The sequence below is a fragment of the Halichoerus grypus genome, chromosome 5 (assembly GCF_964656455.1).
Source record: "Halichoerus grypus chromosome 5, mHalGry1.hap1.1, whole genome shotgun sequence".
NCBI classification, from domain to species: domain Eukaryota; kingdom Metazoa; phylum Chordata; class Mammalia; order Carnivora; family Phocidae; genus Halichoerus; species Halichoerus grypus.
In genome coordinates, this window is record NC_135716.1 from 70,901,604 (window position 1) to 70,921,278 (window position 19,675).

Genomic DNA, 19,675 nt, shown 5'->3' on the forward strand with positions numbered 1-19,675 from the left:
AACTCTAACTGTGTAGACAAAAAAAAAATTTTTGAAATGCCACCAGTATAGTTCTTTTTTTTAAAAAAGATTTTATTTATTTATTTGATAGAGAAAGACAGATAGTAACAGAGAGAGCAAGAGAGAGCACAAGCAGGGGGAGAGGCAAAGGGAGAGGGAGAAGCAGGGAACCTGATGCGGAGCTCGATCCCAGGACCCCGGGATCATAACCTGAGCTGAAGGCAGATGCTTAACCGACTGAGCCACCCAGGCGTCCCCAGTATAGTTCTTTTTCTACATGATATGTACTGTAGTGGTGGATACATGTCATTATACATTTGTCAAAACCCATGGAATACACACCACCGACAGTGAGCCTAACTTACTCTATGGGCTTTGGGTGGTAATGATGTGTCAATGTAGGTTCATCGATTGTAACAAATGTACCATTGTGGTGTGGGGTGTCAGTGGGGGGAGGGGTTGTGCATTGGTGGGGATGGGGAGTATATGAGGACTCTCTGTAGTTTGCACTCAGTTTTTCTATGAACTTAAACTGATCTAAAAAATAAAGCTTATAAACTTAAAAAATATGCTCTTTTAAAAAACAAGTCTATTAATATATACTTTTCCATTTAGGAACAAATCGTGTTTAAATGCTTGAAAACCTTAGCTAGTTTATTTCTGCTAATATTATCAGAGGATTTTGCAACCAGATTTCTTGCCTTATTCATTAAAGTTACTCAACCAGTTTGAGAGATGGGCTCCAGCAGTGTGGGTATTTACCATTTTCAAGGTGTGGAAGAGAACCCAGGCTAACTTTTCTCAGAGTTCTGCCTTATATAGATTTTGTTTTCTCTGAACACTTCTAATTTGCTGTGTCTTCTGATTCCACAAAAATTGAAGTGGTCCTAGGCTCCACTTTCCCACTTCTAGTTATCCACTGGGAAGGCCATCCACTTTATGAACTGCCCGAGGCCATCTAAAATCCCATAGCCTTCCCTTAGCTGACCCTTACATTCCCAAGACACTCCCCTTCATGTCCAACTACCACATTCTAAGCGAATGAAATTCATAATATTATTAAACCAATAAAGGCACTATTGGGGTAATAAGCATGCTGCCTAAAAAAATAGGGAATACATTCCAAATTCAGAAGACTTATTAATTAATTTTAGATTAGTTGCTCTTGCTCTTGGAGAAGATAATTTGGTCACAGGCTCCCCTTCCTTAGAAAAATTGAAGAGATGACTTTATATATGCTTTATATTTGATTTATATTTGTTTAAAAATTGGGGGGGAGATAAGGTTTGGTAAATAGTACATAGCCCAATATCATATATACATATTACATATTCATGTTTATCTTTTAAAAAATAATATATAGGCCTCCTTGATATCTAGGAAGACTTTTCAAAAAATAGTGGACATTGTGAATTAGATATATATCTGCTTTCTGTTTCTATAAAGAATGGTCCTTTTTAGATAGATTGATATCATGTGGAAATACTCATTGTCTTAACTGCATGAAACAGTGTGGTGAAATTCCAATTTCATTTATAAAATTAATACTGCCATCTACTCAGAATGCTAATCGTTTTAATGAAGACACAGCATCTTGCAAACAAATAATTAGTTTTGTGCATGAAAGGATAAATAGAATCCCAATTAACAAATTGCTAATTTTTCTTAGAGCTCTCAGGTTTCAACCATGACAAGTAGCAGTTTTTATGTGTAGTGTGAAGAATTAATTTTGTTTTTCTGTAGTTATCCAGAGTAATTGTAACTCCAAAGTGTATCTAATACAGTGTATGTTTATTTCAAATTAGTGGAGTTGTAGGCGTGGGGTGATGTTCTTTAATTCTTGGTTTTGAACACCATGCCCAGAGCACCTGGAATAGGGCTGTCAGACCTTTAAGAGTTGGGTGATTTCATTGCATTCAACAAGCTATTTAGACCATATGTAAATGGCTTTTTTTTTTTTAAGTAGATGATTTAATTGATGTAGGATTTGAGCTACCTTTATTCCTTAAGTGAGTCATTTCATAGTTGATTTCATCTCTCATCTCACAGTTTCTATGAAAATGACCAAACGTCAAACTCAACACATTTCAGACACCAGGTTTCTCTGCAGCAACACTGTTCACACTGGGGCTGATAATTCTTTTGTAAGGGGGCTGCTCTGTGCTTTGTAGGATGTGCAGAGACATCCTGGCTCTACCCACTAGATGCTGGTAGTACCCCTTCAGTCCTAACCATCAAAGCGGGGGGGGGGGGGTGGCAGAATCACCCCCAGCTGAGAAACACGTCCATAGAGGATGTGGGTTGCCTTGTAGATCTATCATGATATTATTAAATAGAATGAGCAAAGCTAGGGCCAAGCAATTGAAAAAAACAAAATCAAAACAAAACTCGAATCCAAAAGGATCCAAGGAAGTGCTAATGACCATTTAAATAATGGAATTGCTTCAACTGTGTGGTTGGCATCACAGAATCCTTTTATTAAATCAGCCTCACACCTTAAAGAATGCTGGACTGAAAATAGTCTTCAGTGACTGCTAATGGATGAAATAGAGGAGTTGTGGAGAAAACAGGAGATGTATGAAGCCTCATAAGCTTTCCTAAAAATGCATATCCACAGGCCCTTTCCTTTTCAACAGTGTAAAAATTCAGTTTTAGAAAGCACAGCTTACGATCTGCATAAAGGTAGGAATGTACATGTTTTGAGAAACTACATTAGCTTTTGGAACTGCTAATACAAATGTGTTGTTACAAATGCAGTTTCGTTGCCTGAAACTGGGATGCAGTGGGGGCATCTTAAAATATGGATTTTACGTATTAGATGCAAGGTATTTTCCCGTCATGTGTCCAAAGAGCTTTGTTGCCTATATCATGTACAATGGGCAATAAGCACTATAATATAACTTTCTGAGGAAGGTCAAGTTAGCTCTGAAGAAAAGGCAACGTTGTTCTGCTTTTAAGATAAAAATCCATCTTGGATAATTTGATCTTGCTCTAATGTTTAGTTTCCATTCTATTCTGACTTCTATACATGTTTAAATTATTTGTTTCAAGTTGAATGTCTTAAGTAACATTGAAGGATTTCTTAGTGACAAGACTCATTAGATATATTTAAAATATGTACATTTTGCTCAGAACTACTGAGAAGGCATTTCAAACAAAGAAGTCCTGAGACCACTTAATCTAACATTAATATTAATTTACTAAATGGTTATAAAAATGTATTATTCCAGAATTTTTCATAGCAAATAGGAAATGTGCAAAAGGTATTAATAATGTAAAGTTTCTTACAGAAAGTGAAATAATAGGTTACAGAGCAGTAGAGATTACATAATTTCTTTGATGTGAGCATTATAAGGAACATTGACTGATTACTGAAACAGCCTAAGTATCTCGCTGAGTTATGCAACTGGTGAACCAGAACAGAAATTGTTATATAGCTCCATAAAATACAATGAGCGATTGTTATCTTGTGGATAATTTAATGCTTAAAGCTAATAAGCTATGAAAAATAAAATGCTATAGGAGACCTATATCATTCTATATCTTACTACTATATATTTAAGTATAACATTGCATTTTTTTATGCCAGAACTGTCTGAAATCTTCATTTTATGACAATAAATTCACCTGAAGCAAGTTTAGTGAATGTGATATAATGTAGTTCACTATGACTGGGTAACAGTTTCTCTGTAAATTAAGAGAGACATTCAGTTGTGCTTTGCATTTTCAGACAACTTCTGCAATTTTATGTGGTGGTTTTTAATATTGCTCTCCTATATAACCTAAAATAACATAAATGAAAGCCAAATAAAGAACATTTCTGGAGAAAAATATTTTGCACACACACATAGTAAATAAATATGTACATATGTAAAGTACATGTGCTTATACACATATTTATGGGCACATAGATACACACATGATGCTCTATAAGGTTTTCATTTATTTGGTGACTACACTACTATTTTCTTTTGTCTACTCCATTGCTTTTATCTAATATTTAAGGTAGGATGGTGCACTTACAAGGATAGTGATTAAAAAATAATGTCTACCTATCACTTTCTCTATTAAAGACCTCTTTGCAGGCGAATTTAGGGCATACTGAGCCTGATTTTGCAATACTTTCTGCCTATCGATCTTTCCAACAAATGACAGAAACAGTCCAATAAACTTACCATAAGGCAGAAGTACCATAGTTTCCAGAATGTAGCACAGTGTTTACATGTTTAGTGCTCTGTCATTATCAATGCTTTGGTATATCTCATTTTGAATCTGAAATAATTGCACAAAGAACATATACAAGACCAATCTACTAAGAAGTGTCTGAACCAGGACTCCTATCAGGGTCTTCTCATTTCAAACCCACTCCATGGTGGAATCTCTCCTAAATTCTGTCCTATTCTGCCATGCCTCCCAGGGAACAAGAGGCCCTGAATTACTTACAGACCACATGAGGAAAGGGGAGGAATGACTTGCATTCTGTCTGCCAATCCAGTCGGCTTTTCATTAGCATGCCGGGATAGATTTGGAGATGATTCAGAGAGCAAAATGTTCACCAGCAGCCTGACGTCAGCATGAAAAAATAAACTAGCTTGAGCTGGAGCCGCATGGGCACAATCTGCTTACTGGAACTGGTCTTGCCTACTTGGTACCATGAAGATGTTAGCGATTATCTAAGATCTCATAAAGTGAACTTCTTTTCAAATGATTCCAATGAGAGGAAGGGAAGAAAATTTGGTCCCTGTAGGACAGGAAGGAAGGGAAAGCTAGGGTGCGATGTGGTTTGCAGAAGGTGTTGCCCAATGCCTCTGGGGGAGCAGTTATTTTCATGGATAGAAATTGATTTGGAATTGAAAGCACATGGAATAAATGCTACTGCAGAATAACAGAATGGCGAGATATCTGAGATGATTTTCGTTCTCACAATATTGCACTGAATTTATTTAATCATTCATCATTGCCATTTTGGAAATACTACATGCTTGGCCTAAGCTCGGTGCTGGGGATAGAAAAATGAAGAGGAAGGTCCTTGCCTTCAAAGAGTTCGTAGGCCAGTGTAGGAGAGAGGTCGTGAAACAAGGGCAATACAATGACATAGAAGCTTCAGGAAAGCACCAGATGCCATAGAGAACTTAGGTTGGCACAGAGGAAGGACCCTAAATCATCAGCCATTTTAGGGCAGGCTTACCTTCAGGTGGGAAGAAACTCATTGGCTGGGAAAGTCCAAGTTCATGCCTTTTATTCAGTCATAATTGTTCAGTCCCTCCTTTCACACCCAGAATGTTCCAGAATGGTTGCTCAACTCCCTAATCATCTTAACTACTGGCACTGGCAGCGGCCCAGGCCTTTCAGAGTGGACATCAGCCATGTACAAGTGGTAGAGTCATTCTTATCATGAAGGGCCTTGTGTTTGAAAACTAAGGACGTTGAAATTTCCTTGAAAACCTGAGAGAGTAGTGAAGAATTTTAAGCAGGAAGATGAGTGTAACGCACTGATCCTGGCATCGTCTAGGGTATCATGCAGTAGAGAGAAAGGTAAGGGACTCACTTTGAGTATCTGGTAGACATGAGTGTGGTGCTGGGTGATTCCCCAGGCAGGCCTGGCCTTCATGACAGTCCCACGGCAGGGCCACGTCTTCCCAAGTTCACAGCCACTGAGTGGCAGAGAGGGGTCCGAAACTCCGCCCTGGATCGTTTGACTCTGGTTTTCGTAACATGCCTCCTGCTTCTGCTGACTGCTCTGGTTCTGTTAGCCTGACTGTGGAGTAAAGCGTGTTCTTTTTTTTAATTTTTTTTTTAAGATTTTATTTATTTATTTGAGAGAGAGAGAGAGCACGAGACGGGGGAGGGTCAGAGGGAGAAGCAGACTCCCTGCTGAGCAGCGAGCCCGATGCGGGACTCGATCCCGGGACTCCAGGATCATGACCTGAGCAGAAGACAGTCACTTAACCGACTGAGCTACCCAGGTGCCCCATAAAGCGTGTTCTTACAAGAAATACCCGTCGTTGGTCAGTGGGTACTGTTACAGAAATAATAGAATAAGGTCTGCTGTCCTGATAGTCCTTGAATTGGTTATGATATTCATAATGCTGCATTTACATTGGGATTCCTAAAACTTGCATGTTGATTGAGCATTTCTTTGGCAAGGTTCTTGTCTTCCTTGAGCTGATTTCTCCTGCTAGATACTTTTCCGCCATCAGACAGACCAGAACTGAGGCTCTGCTCTACCTCTTCTAGCTTACTCAATTCCTTCAGGCTCACTGTCCTTATTGATAAAGGACACAAATACCACCTGCCTCACAGGGCTGTTGTAAGGATTAAATGAGTAAATACATGTGTGCACCTGTTATACAAGAAGCAGAAAATTCATGTTAGCTGCTATCGCCGGGACTGGGGCCTGGCACATAGTAGGTGCAACATGAGCATTTGTTGAATGAATGAATGAATGAATAACTACCACATTTTTATCTGGAAAGTGTCAGTACCATTGAATTTTAATGGACCAGGCTGGATGGCTTACCCCCAATTGTCCCACGTGGTGATAGTTTTTTCTCTCAATTTTTCAACAAAAGAGCATCATACGGTGCCATTCCAGAAAATAAAACAAAGGAGACCAATCACTTCTCACCATGCAGTATAAATAAGGCTTTGAGCAGAAGCACACTCTCTGTTTCCAGCAACAAGACTTGTAGTTTCAGCTCTGACATGTTTCTGGCAAGGGAGGATGAAGGACTGGGGAGAATGCTACCCAAAAAAAAAAAAAAAAAGTCAAATGAGAGTGCAGGACAATCTAAGGGGAGTAGTTTGAACTACTATAAACATGAAGACAATAAAAGAAACTTTGGAATGGAAACTCTATAGACACACATAATGCATATGCCTTGGGAAGGGGGACATCTTCTGCACAAAGCCTTAAGCTAATGCAGGGAAAATTATTCCATAAGCTTCAGAAAAATGTGGATAAGTCGGCAGGGAAAGTCACATGAGATCACGGATTAAATATCAAAGGAGGTTATGCAAAAATAGATACAACTAAATAGTATTTGAAGATGTTAAAGAAAATTTAAAAATTATACTCCTGATATAACAAATGGATTGAGTGACTTCCTGGTTTCTCAAAATGATAGATACATGCCAAATAGAGCTTTGCTTCCTTTCACAGTGGACAGGCTCAGACTCAATAACCTGAAGGATTTAATCCAGTTTCTTACAATGTCATTATGTTTCTATTTGGAAAACAGAAACTCTTTGGAACTTGAAAAAAATAAATGTCAAATACGATCTCAAAAAGAAAAAAGGGGGTGGATATAAACTGAACCTCTTGTATTTCTAATTGGTCAAGTCTGCCCTGAAAATACCAAAATATATTTCAACACCTGTCCTACCATTAGGAGATTTTAATTACCATAAGTCTATTCCTGTAACATCATTGTTATATTTAGGCACAATGTTATTTTCTGAGTAATAATAATAGGGAAGTGAGAATCTCCATCTTAATAACTCTGTACCTTCCTATTTGTATTTTTATTTGGTACTACCACTTTTAATTTCAAAATTATTCAATAATTGTTTGTCCTCAAATCTTTTTTAAAAGTTTGTAATCCACTCAGTTGTCACCTAACCAGCCTATAACTTCTCCGTTAATCTTTTTTTGCAAATCCATCATGCAAGTCTCATAACCTTATCAATACTCTGAACTTCTGCTAGTCTCTTTCATTCTTCTTGTTTTGAGGTTCCCAGAAAGGGGCATGATCTTCCAGACCAGACATGTGTAGAAAAATACTCTCACTTTTTTTCTGTGCGTGTCAGATACTGAAAAATGCTCCCCATGCTTAAGAAGGAATACTAGCAATAAAAGAACCAGCCCCCCAAAAGTAATGACTTTCATACTTTTCATTCCACATCTATGCAGGATTAGGGACTGTGGTAAATGAGGTGAGAGCTGATATCATGTGGAAATATAAAGCTTAGGTAAGGATTGCCAACAAGTTTGAATGCACTTCTCAAATTGTTCCCTTACTGCATGGATTCAGAAAAATTTGTCTAAAACATGACAAGTTAAAAGAATGTTCTGAACCGATCATTTGAAACGACACTAGTTTCAACTCAACAGTATAGTTTTACAGCTTTATGCTTTATAGAGATTCAGAAATTACTTGGGAATTCATTTCAAAAACAATGTTCCTACCTGGAATCAGAAATCATTGCTCCTGATTTTCTAGTATCACACACCTTGTGGAGGGAGGCCTTTTAACGAAAATCATGCATTTTCAATTGGTTAAACTTATTTCCATTAGATTCACCAGAATAGAGTTGGACTGATAGTTAAGCTTTTATCCCACACATTCTTTGCTTTCTTAAATAATGCATAATGAAAATGTATTGCTTTGTGTTGGAAGTTTGGGGTTAATGAAGGTTTCTAGAAACTTGCATTTTTCTTTCTTTCAAATAGAGTGATGTTTTCATGATACAGGAAAATCTTTGTTCTTCTATTTATTACAATTTCATAAGTTTGTTTCTGTCTTCAACAGGAATTGAAAATAGAATTAACAATTTTTTTTTAAGATTTTATTTATTTATTTGAGAGAGAGAGAGAGAGAGAGCACAAGCAGGGGGAGCAGCAGGCAGAGGGAGGAGCAGGCTCCCCGCTGAGCAGGGAGCCCGATGTGGGGCTCGATCCCAGGAACCTGGGATCATGACCTGAGCCAAAAAGGCAGCTGCTTAACCGACTGAGCCACGCAGGTGCCCCAGAATTAATGATTCTTAAATAAAATATAATGAAAGCGGAGCAAAGATGGGATCAGATTAGCGTAGCTCTGCCCCTAAGACCACCGTCACTTACGACTGGGCACTGTCCTAGTTGTCCAGAAAGGAGAGCATGTAGTGAAAGCTCACGTGCTAACGCTGGGAGGACAAGCCCAGGGAAACTCGGGTGAGGGAGAGAGGAAGCGAGACAGGGAGACAAGGGACGGGGAGAACAAACGGTGAGGCACACATTTCTAAGCTGCAACAAATCCTTCCTGGTTTCTGGGCATGAGGGGCTTCTCTAAATAGGTCCCAGGGAATGCTGTGGGTCAGTCCCCTCCCCTGGGTCCCATTTCCTCCACACTCTCAGGACAGGTGGCTCGGCCCTCCAGCTCTGGGGGAAAGCAGAACTTCTTTGGCTCTAGCCCAGGTGCAGAGCCGCCTGCTGGAAGCTGGTGCCAGGCGTGGGGGTCCTCAGTCGCTAGCTTTAGTGGCAGCGGAAGCGGTCTTTCCGGGGGCTTCAGGACTACAGGCACCGTGTCAGCCAGTCCTGAAAGCAAAGTCAAAGCAGGTTGAGAAAACCTGGGCTGGGGCACATGTGATTGGATCCCTCGCAGACAAGCGACTTAACTCCTTTGTTGCCTCAGTTTTGTCATCTGTAAAATGGGGAGCAATAATAGTCACCATAATTACAAGATAATTAGAAAAACTAACTGCCTTAATACATTCGATGTGATTCGAAAATGCCTGCAAAGGTGAAAAAAATGGCTTGAACCATCATGGCATCATGATCTTAAGTACGGAGCCTGTACTTCAAAGAAGATACAAGTGTTTGTTTGAGTTACAAGTTTATGCATAGCATTATTATTATTGACAATTTCAGTTATCGAAACTAACCAAGGCAACACGATAGACAAGTCTTCCCCCAAATAAGTCTATCACGAGGACAAAAATGAGATATAAATTCAGTTCCAAAAAAAAAATGAGGCCAGATTCTAAGTTCTGGGCACAGTATTTGAGTTGGGGGTCCAGTAATCTCTCTCTGAGAGTGGCCAAGCCTTCCCTGCAGCCTTGCTATGCCCGGATCCTATTTCTTCCCTGTGCCATTCAGATCCGCAGCAGAGTGTTTACCACTCAAGTTCAAGTGACAGGAGTCTGCGGAAAGGGGTTTCTCTTTCCTGTTTCAGTTCTGTGTGCTCTCAGGTTGTAATGTGCGTCCATTCAAAGCCCCAACAGAGCAACTGCTTTCTTTGCATTCAGCCTGGCTCCGCGTGGAGGCATGTTACTTTAGACTATCTTGCATCAACACGGTCAGCCTTGAAGCTGGAAGATAAATAAACACAGATTCCCTCTCCAGTGTCTCCTGACCTTATTCCTTGAGAATGGCAGGATGGGTACTAAGTGTAGGAGTTTGCCTTGCTCTGTTTTTATTGGCTACATTGTTCCTGTGCATGGGAACCCCAGTGAAAGCTATATGCTCATCTGCTCATTATCACCCTTCTGGTAGCTTTCAAAATACTTTGCTTCAATGAAACAACAAAAGTCTTTGACTTCACTGCCCCAACTTAAGTTATTTCTTTCATTATTCAGAAAAAAAAAGGGGGGGGGAAGATGACTTGTAATCTTATATTGAGCCTAGCAACACAAAAATAGATACTTTATTTTGAGGCGATTACCCTCCCTTATGATTTATTATAATGCATCTTCTCAGAAATGTCAAATTAACTCCCTGCTATAAACATTTCTACTTTTAGCTCTTAAAAAAAAATCAAAGTATCAAATATTCCTTCAGAAAACACCCAGAAATGTAAGGTTTTCCCTTTTATAGGCGATACAATGCGGTACTGTTTCATGGATTCTGTGAGGTTCTCCACCACCCCCCCAAGAGCAGTTTTTTGGGTTTCCTCTAATGGTTTCCCTAAAAAGATCCCATTTCCTGTACCAATGCCAGTGATTGATTTATAGTTCACATTCTGCCTTTGATTTTTCTGGTTTTAGTGGTTTGGGTAGCCTAATATTGCCCATTTTTTTGCTCATCATTCACTATGTTCAGACAGTGTTGGATGTCAGCTTTCAGTTTTTAAATAGAAGATATAATAACTACCTAGTTTGAAAAGCTCTTTGGGATTATGGGTTTGGTTAATATCCTCTAAAAACAATTTCAAAAAAACTGTAGTAGAAGATTATAAATGACTTTTTATGTGATTGCATCCCCTGGTGCTTTGAAATGAAAACACAATAAAGAGTATAAAAACACTTGGTCAGAAAGGCTAATCCTGAGTTGATGCCATTTACATTTAGATTTAAATAAGCCAGCCTCTTTATTCTTTCAAACTTTGCTTCAGGTTTTAAATTGAGAATACATGGAAATTAAAAGTCCTCATATGCTTAGATATATTTTGAAAAGTTATAATGCCTGAATTCAGTTGACTGCTAAGAATAATAACTGTGATAAACATAAGGAAATGTAATTAGTTATTTTTAATAAAACAATTATTAATAATGTTCATCTAATATGTGGTCCCAGGTAAAGCAAAGCAGGGTCATTAATGTAAGAATGCAACAAGATTGTGGGTTATGCACCTAAGCCATGTGCAAATACAAAGAATCATAGAGCCTGATCCCCTGGTTCTATGAGTGATGGAGTATAAAGCAGCATGTCGTGGTGGCAAAGTCTTCTACTAGGAATCCAGACCTTGATTCTAGTCCCAGATGGACCAGGTGACCAATAAAAAATCTGTTTCTCCAGTCATAACATGAGAGGTTCAGATATGAGGCTTTCATGGATCTTTCCAAGACCAAAAGTCTAGAGCTCTCTGCGCCATAATTCCATTTTAAATGACAAGTGCCCACAACACAGAGGGCAGTTTAAGAATGGTGCATCCGGGCAAGGCCTGCTGGGAATCCCTGGAATCAGCTCCTGGAAGGGGTGTGGGTGGGGGGCGCTGTGAACAGTACACCGATGACCTTAACCTGATGGGGTGTGTGTGGAGAGGGCGTAGGGTCTGGGGGAGGGCGGTGTCTGGGATCATGGCCCAAGAGTTGGTCCAACCACAAGGAGAATGACTAGGCCTGTTCTGACACACGTAAGTATTTTTGTTTGGCAACTCAAAATTCTTCAGAAAGAGGGCATATGCTCATTTATAGCCTGGCCTCTTGTTTCTTGGCCAGTCTATATGTTTTTTCATTATACAAGTCTTGAGGAAGAATGACACCTAGTATTTGAGTAATGGTGTTCTAGCTATTTCTGTACATTTTTAAAGGGCTTTTGCTTCTAGAGTAACCACTTTTAATCCACTGTAAAACTTTTAGCTGACCCCTTTCCAAAGCCTTCAAACCATTCTCTAAAAGTTGAATCTTCTTTCTCTTCTCAAGTGATCGCCTTCTCTAGGAAAGTAATCTATCTAGTCAAGCAAGTATTACTTAATTTTTGTTATTGAGACATTTCCTAAGGATGCACTATGCACTGGCCCTAAGCTATAGAGACACTAAAGATAACTAAGATGTGCAGTGTGTCCTCTGGTAGCTCCCAGCTCAGTGCAGTTAGGCTCCTAATAACAAAACCCCCCTGGAACCAGAGGGCTCCCTGGGAGAGCCCAGAGGCTGGAGACAGCCCAGCCCTGACCAAGGGAAACCACGGAGTGTAAGAAAATACCCCAAAGGGTGTAAGAGAAGTAGAAGGGAAGAAAGGCATTCTGGGCGAAGAGGTGTGAATGTATGTGGGATGTACTGAGACGCGGTGAGTTCAGGCACTCTCACAGCAAAATCCACATGGCTTCTGTCCCCCTAGAAAGCAGGCACAGCATGAAACAGATGTCATCCCTTCGTGTGTTTCTACATCGGAGGTCCTCTAGAATGAAGCTGTCAGAGCTTCTTAGTTAGGGTTCACCAGAGAAACAGAACCAACAGGACATGTGACTTGTTACAAGAAATTGTCTCATTTGACTGTGGAGGCAAAGAAGTCCAAAACTATAGCGGAGAAGCTGGAAAGGAGAGCCCATGGGATAGTTTCGGTCCAAAAGCTGGCAGGCTTAAGACCCAAGAGCTGATGTTTCAAGTCAAGTCTGATGGCAGGAAAAGACTGTTGTTCCAGTTCAATCAGTCAGGTAGTAGGAGTTCCTTCTTACTCAGGAGAGTTAGCCTTTTTGTGCCATTTAGGCCTTCAACTGATTAGACGAAGCCCACCCCCCCAGTAAAGAGGGTGATCTTCTTTACTCATTCTACCAATTCAAATGTTAATTTCATCCAAAAATACCCTCACAGACATACCCAGAATGATATCTGACCAAATATCTGGGCACCCTGTGGCCCAGTCAGGTTGACACAAAATAAACCATCAGCCTACCTCCTCTCAATACTTTGAGGCTTAATTATAAATAATCTGGAGATATTCCACCAGCCTGATTACTAAATTGGCAGCTCACTATGATATGACTCTTGTTTTTTTGAAAGTCTCACAATGCCATAGAAATTCGGGACAGTATCTCGGGGTCGAGATATCACCAACACTCTGCTTTGATAATTTATTGACACTATTTTCAGAATTGATAGCTAACTCATTGTTATAATTCAGAATCTATTTATATGTTCTGGTGGTTAAGTGCATGTGCTGGAAAGTCAGGCTGCCGGCCTTTGAATGGCAGCCCTGCCTCGTAAGGGCTCTGTGACCTTGAGCATCTCGCTTAAATTCTCTGTGCCTTTGTGTCTTCCTTTGTAGAATGTATGCAATAATAATCCCTAACTCTTGGTTGTTGTGAAGATTGGATCAGTTAATACATATCAGTTAATACATGGAAAGCTCCAGGCAGGTGATGGGGACATGAAATGTACTCCAAAAAATAGCTATTCCCATAGTCACATACCTTTTATTGTAAAATGCTGTTTCAGCCTTGGCTCAACGTTAGTTAAGCATTGGTACTTTTTGAGGAAAGAGTCCTTATCAAGAGCAGTAACATTGAATATGTTCAATTAGCATACACTTTGGATAGACTCAAACCAAAACTTCAAAGCCTTAGTTGGCTTGAGAACGACACCAGATTTAGAAAATGAGTTAGAGATGATGAAATAGAAAGTAACACATTTCTAGAATATGCATAGGCCGTGGAGTATTTGATCCACTCCTCTACTTCTGTTCAGTTGAGTTTGTTATAGTCAGAGAAACTGTCCATATTTTAAATGGTTCTTTGGCATCTTAACATTAAAAACATTTGCAAACAAACCAACAGTGGGTGGGGGTGGAGAAATGCTGACTGATGCTTTTTGTCAGGTTTTGAGTTGTTAGCAGTAACAGGTGGATTGACTGGGGCTAGCCTATCTTTGGGTTGAAGGCATTCACCTGACTGATGGAAAAGCAACCTTGGGTAAGTCACTTGGACTCAGGGCTCCTGAGCCAGATGACAAAGCAACCAAATGTCTAGCTAGTCTTTTCTCAGTGTGCTATTTCTGACTTGTCCTCACAACCCCATCGTTCAATAAGTGATTTCATATCTGTTTAGATAAGTTTGTTCACAGAACGTGAAATACATTTGCCAGGTGATGGGTGAGGAAATCCTTCGGTTCCTTGAACTTAACCTTGTGAGTGCTTCAGTGTCCTTAGGAAGGTCTTTACTTGTTTCTGTGAATCTTCAGGGCACCCACCTGCTGTAGGCTCCTGTTCAGAGGCTTTAGGGTATCCCAGTGTTTGTACACTCCTCTTACGTTAGCAGCTCAGAGGTGGTGGAATGCGAGGTCTATTAGCACAATTTTCTCCTTTTTTGATGATATGTAAAATATGTCCATATTGCTGTGTATTTGCACCTCCATCGGTAACACTATTCTGTCTTGAAAAGTCATTTTTCAGATTTTCAAGTTCCCATGTCTGAAATTAGTCTGGCAATGAAAGTATATTCAGAGTCAGCTCTTTGAAGCTGGCTGTATTAGTCCACTTGATTATTTCCTAGGGGAAATTCTTCTTCGAATTAAAAAAAGGAATGCTTTGCCCATTTATCAAATGACTAAAGATAGCTGGGGATTAAGTCTGAATGGAGTGATTACTGCTTTCGAAAACCCAAATAATGAAAAGTATGTTGTTGTTGTTGTTGTTATGTTGCCGTTGCTTGAACCATCCAACGGTTCTGCCATTGTACCCCCTGAATCTCCTCCTCCCTTCTTGTTCCCGACTCATTAATCCGTGTATGAATTTCTGTGCATCCGTAATACCAATATGAATTCTGTATCTCTGAAAAACTTTAAGGAGGGATGTTGAATCGCAGAGCTTGTATATTTTTACTGGTATTCATTGTCATGATCATTCTTAGCCCCGGTTGCAGTCCCACGTGCTCTTTTCCAGTGTTATTGTGAAGTTAAAACTGTTCATCATAAGGCTATTGCGATGAAGCCAGTTTTGGCCTGTTATAAAAGCTCTGCACTTTTTCATTTTTGAGAGCTAAACTCAGAAGGTTTTGAGCCGTGCCTTGGTATATTTGTGTAGTGGATAGCACCATTCATTTAATACTTCATTACGACAGAACTGCAGTCCGTATACATGGTATGCAAAATGAGCCATTTTTGTTTTAAAACAGATTGCAGATGAAAGGAAACCATTCATTTCTTGCTTGCTTGCTGTAATTACTAGAGCACTAATTACTCCAAATCACTGACATCCAGGGTCAGGAAGGATGACAACAGAAACATCAAAGAAAAGATGGGGCTCACTCGCTATGACAGATTTTCCGCATTCCCAACCACAGTATTTTTTTTTTTTATGGCTACTGTTTTCCACTTTGATGGTGAAAACAGCAACAACAAACATGCACACAGTCAAGATTGCTGAATGTTTACTATTATTTCATTCGCAGTTTGACGGTGAGAACATGTATATGAGCATGACAGAGCCGAGCCAGGACTATGTGCCAGCCAGCCAGGTGGGTTAATTAATCTTCTCTGCCTTGTTTCAAATTGTAATTAAACAAATTCAAAGAGTTGCATTGCAAATGAGTAGCACTATCAGTAACTGCCGCAATCAGGAATAATCATAATTTATAAACAAAGCATTTAAGCCTTGTTTCCAGTTAATGAGATAGAGCTGATAAAACACGGGAGTTGGCGTTTGTTGTAAGATACTACCTTGTTTTCTCTCCAGAATGGCAAGCAGCTGTTTTGCCAGCATGATCTTTCCTAAACAGTTGTTTTACCTTTAGGAAATAAAGTCTTTACAGGTGCAGGTTATTTGTGCTTCTGACTATAGAGGAGTTTAATCATTATAAGCTACACGTGTCACAAAGAGCTTTAATTATCAACTATTGGGGCAGTTTTCAATACAATGTTATATTTATAACCAAGATCACGTGGCCAGTGAGCGCTATGTGGCTGCTTTCAGAATCTACTGGGGTGGGTAGCTTTCCGGCCAAAATGCATGATCTGATTGAAACCTTTCAAGAGCACGTTTGTATCCATTTCCCTGGGAATTGTTGACAAGGTATTTAATCATGAGAAGTGACAACAAAAGTCCAATGAAAATGCAAATGGTTACATTTATAAAAGTGAATTCTGGGCTATTTATTTTTAGATACTTAAGACCAGCCCCTTTAATCCAGTGAGGGCATTTAAAGCAAAATTATAACTGCCGTAAGGTGCCAGCGTAATGTAATATGTAAGGACACTGTGAGCAAAAATAAACACGTGGATAAGTGAAAGCGAGGGAGAGTTCATAGGAGCATTTTGTAGATTTGAACATTTTTTTTTTTTCTAGAATAGCAAAACCATGGCAGTTTGAAGTTTCATGTATCAGTAACTATGGCGTAAACCCTAACACAGGGGTTTTCAATGCCTTGCATAGCCGCCCAAAGATATTTGATAACTGGGATGGGTCGGGGGAACAGAGAACAAAAATAAAACTTCTATTTTTCTTCATGGTGGTTGTCAGTGAATTAATCTAATGTATATGTTAGGGGTGCACTTTGTGAAGCTTTGAAATTTCTCTAAGAACAAAATGTCTCGTGCTTAACTCAAAACAGAGGCAAGCCTGCCTCTCCATGAACTTTGCATTTAGAAGTCATTACCATCACTGCCTTCCCTGGCAGACACTCTGGAAACCACACTATATGGTTCAGACGAGAAGGTCATCATTAAGTTCAAAAGATCCGGACTCCATTTCCTTCCATTCAGCTGAGTTGATCACTTTCAGAATACCTTTGGAAGGCTGAGCTTTGCATTTACAATTCTTACTTCGCTGAATTCATTTGGCTAAGTAGCCTCCGAGATCCATAGGTAGTTGTGAATAGGACTGTTTGATTAAAAAATGAAAAATGTTACTATTAATTTTCTTCTAACCATCAATCCCCAAATTGTACTGACAAGTTTAGTATTACTATTAGATTAAAGCAACCCAGTATCATCTCTTTGGTGCCTTTAGGGTTTTGAAGTGTAAGGGCTAATTGAATTTGTTTGAAACAGTAGAAACACAAACTCAATAAATGATTGCTGTTATAAAGCAGCGGCTCCCTTTCAGAGAATCATTATGTCCGTCTTAAAGACTTTTGGATAAAGGATTGGAAATTCAAAGCATATACATCATAACAACTTGGCTCCTTAGACTTTTAAATTCAAGTACAATGGATAAGATTAAGCCCCTGACTAAAATCAAACAACTAACATTATTTCTTTTAATATTTCAATCAGGAGTTACTAAGAATGTTTTAAATACCAGTGATAATTTATGAAAGTGTAAAGGGCCCCAGATACTTTTTGGGCTTTGTAAAGATATGGCAGGTTTGTGCGCCAGAAGCAAACTATTTTTTAATAATGTAGCACATATGAAAATGTTTTTCGAATGTGCTACTTTAAAAATTAGACTGATGCAAGATAATACGTACTCTGGGGGAAATAAACTTTGCAAATTACATAAGTTGAATGGCCTTCGCTAAATTTTACACTTAACATTCCTTTTGTTTACTGTGTGTTTAGAGTGTGTTGTTCAAAAATTCATTACCTGGTATTCTTTTGGGGAATTTTAATCAATTTACCCCTTTCGGCAACCATAAATAGGATTTTAGTCATCTTACAGGAAAAAAAAATAGTTTTATCCCTTTTCCTACATAACATCAAACATCTGCATAGTTCAGTAATCCAAGACAACTTGCCTCATAGCGTCACTCAACAATTATAATTCCTGTTCAATTTTCAAATCAGTACATGCTTTGGGACTTACAGACTAAGTTGCTAAGTAGCAACATATGGTAAACTACTCCTCCTATGATGTTGCTGCAAGCAAAGCACATAATTCTAAACTTGAAATGATTTTTATAGAAAGCCACTGCTGGAATGGCTCCAGAAATGGAAGTACACTGTAAAAATTAATGATATTCTTTTAGACAGTCCCAAAGGGCTCTTTGGCACTATCTACTGCATGCATTCTATACCTCTTAAGCTAGTGTATACAAATCCTTAAAATTTTTTGCATATAATTTTGTAATTGATAGGCAGCTTTTAAATTGAGTATACTACCTTATAATAAGCCTGACAAATATGCAATAAAAACCCATGACATTTCTACTTCTCCCTGGCTCCATTCTTGGAATATTGACTATTTTCTCCTCTAATAGCTCACTCTAAGTGTGCTAGAGCCAGGTCTAGCTAGCTCAGTACTTTATTTTATTTTATTTTATTTTTTTTTGAGAGAGAGAGAGAGCGTGTTCTCTGCGGGAGAGTAGGGAGAGGCAGAAAGGAGAAGAAGAGAGAGAATCTCAAGCAGGCTCCACACCCAGTATGGATCCCGATCTCACAACCCTGAGATCATGACCTGAGCCAGAATCAATAGTTGGACGCTTAACTGACTGAGCCACCCAGGTGCCCCACTCAGTACTTTAATTTAAACAGCACTTAATTTTTTTTTTTTTTTTTACTATGCATAGAATTTGAAGCATGTGATGCAAGATTTCTTAGGGTGTTCCCAGACCCTAGCTAAAGGGGCCCATGTTGCTTGATACCTCATGAGCTTGCAGATTCCCTCCTAAATAGTTTGTGGGAACATGTGAGCGTGTTAAAGAAAGGAGAGCCAGACGTGAAGACTGGCTAACAGTCCTTCATAAACTCACTTCTTTCTCGTTCTTAACCTGTCACGTCTGTGTGACCAATATGGCAGAGTATACAACAGCAAGGCAGGAGGGAATTGGGCTTCCCAACTTAGCTCTGACTCTTCTCCAGAATCTTCCAAGCCCGCTCCAACTCACATGCTATGTGGCCTTTCTCTTTCCTGAAAAAACTCAAGCCCCTTTCTCCAGGCCCTAGAATTATGGTACCTTTCATAGCTCCTTATATGTGATTATACTCAAGATACAAGTGTTCATTTGAATTAAAGACATCAGAGGAAACAGAAGAGGAGCCTGAGTCTCTTGATTGAAGCTTTCTATGGCACCAAGATTATTTATTTATGTTTAGTTTTGAATATGTGCCATTACTTTTTCTCGTTCTTTCTTCTTCTATGGAAATTTCCAGAGTATCATTTTCCATGGCTACCTGTTCATTCTGAGCTTTCCATCCACACTGGCAACATTCCCCCCCCCCCCCCTTCTCTGGATACAGAAACATTCTCATGTATGCCTCAGTTGGGGTGCTGCATGCAAAAGGTAGAGAAGGACTGATCTTTTTTATCCAAGAAATAATCACTTGATGGGGGAATCAGAAGATTTTTCTAGTGTCAGGTCATGGAGAAGCTTAATTCTTAAGAAAGTTACCTGATTGCACCATATTTTCAATAAATCACTTCCTCCTTGACCTTGGCTTTTACTCTGCTAAACCATGTCCTTCTGTTTGGTTTCCATTCCTACTCCCTGGCTTCCTTTTTTCCTTCCCTCCTCCCATTCCTCCTTTCTTCTTCTTACTCTCCTTCCTTCCTCCTATCTCCATGAATAGTTATCCTTTAAGCTTGAACTAATATTTATTGTTAATTCTG

The 19,675-nt window shown here is 39.3% G+C and overlaps 1 protein-coding gene across 5 annotated transcripts in view; it reads left to right on the plus strand.

Annotated features, from left to right (window-relative positions):
- TOX (thymocyte selection associated high mobility group box) overlaps window positions 1-19,675 on the plus strand; it is a 296,409-nt gene that overhangs the window by 134,361 nt on the left and 142,373 nt on the right. For 4 of the 5 annotated variants that reach the window (XM_036071356.2, XM_078072364.1, XM_036071361.2 and 1 more), the window contains exon 2: window positions 15,582-15,647. The exons of the other annotated variant lie outside the window; for it this stretch is intronic. In XM_036071356.2, the coding sequence (XP_035927249.1) occupies window positions 15,582-15,647 (66 nt within the window). The remainder of the gene's footprint in view (window positions 1-15,581; window positions 15,648-19,675) is intronic. 5 annotated transcript variants of the gene reach the window in all.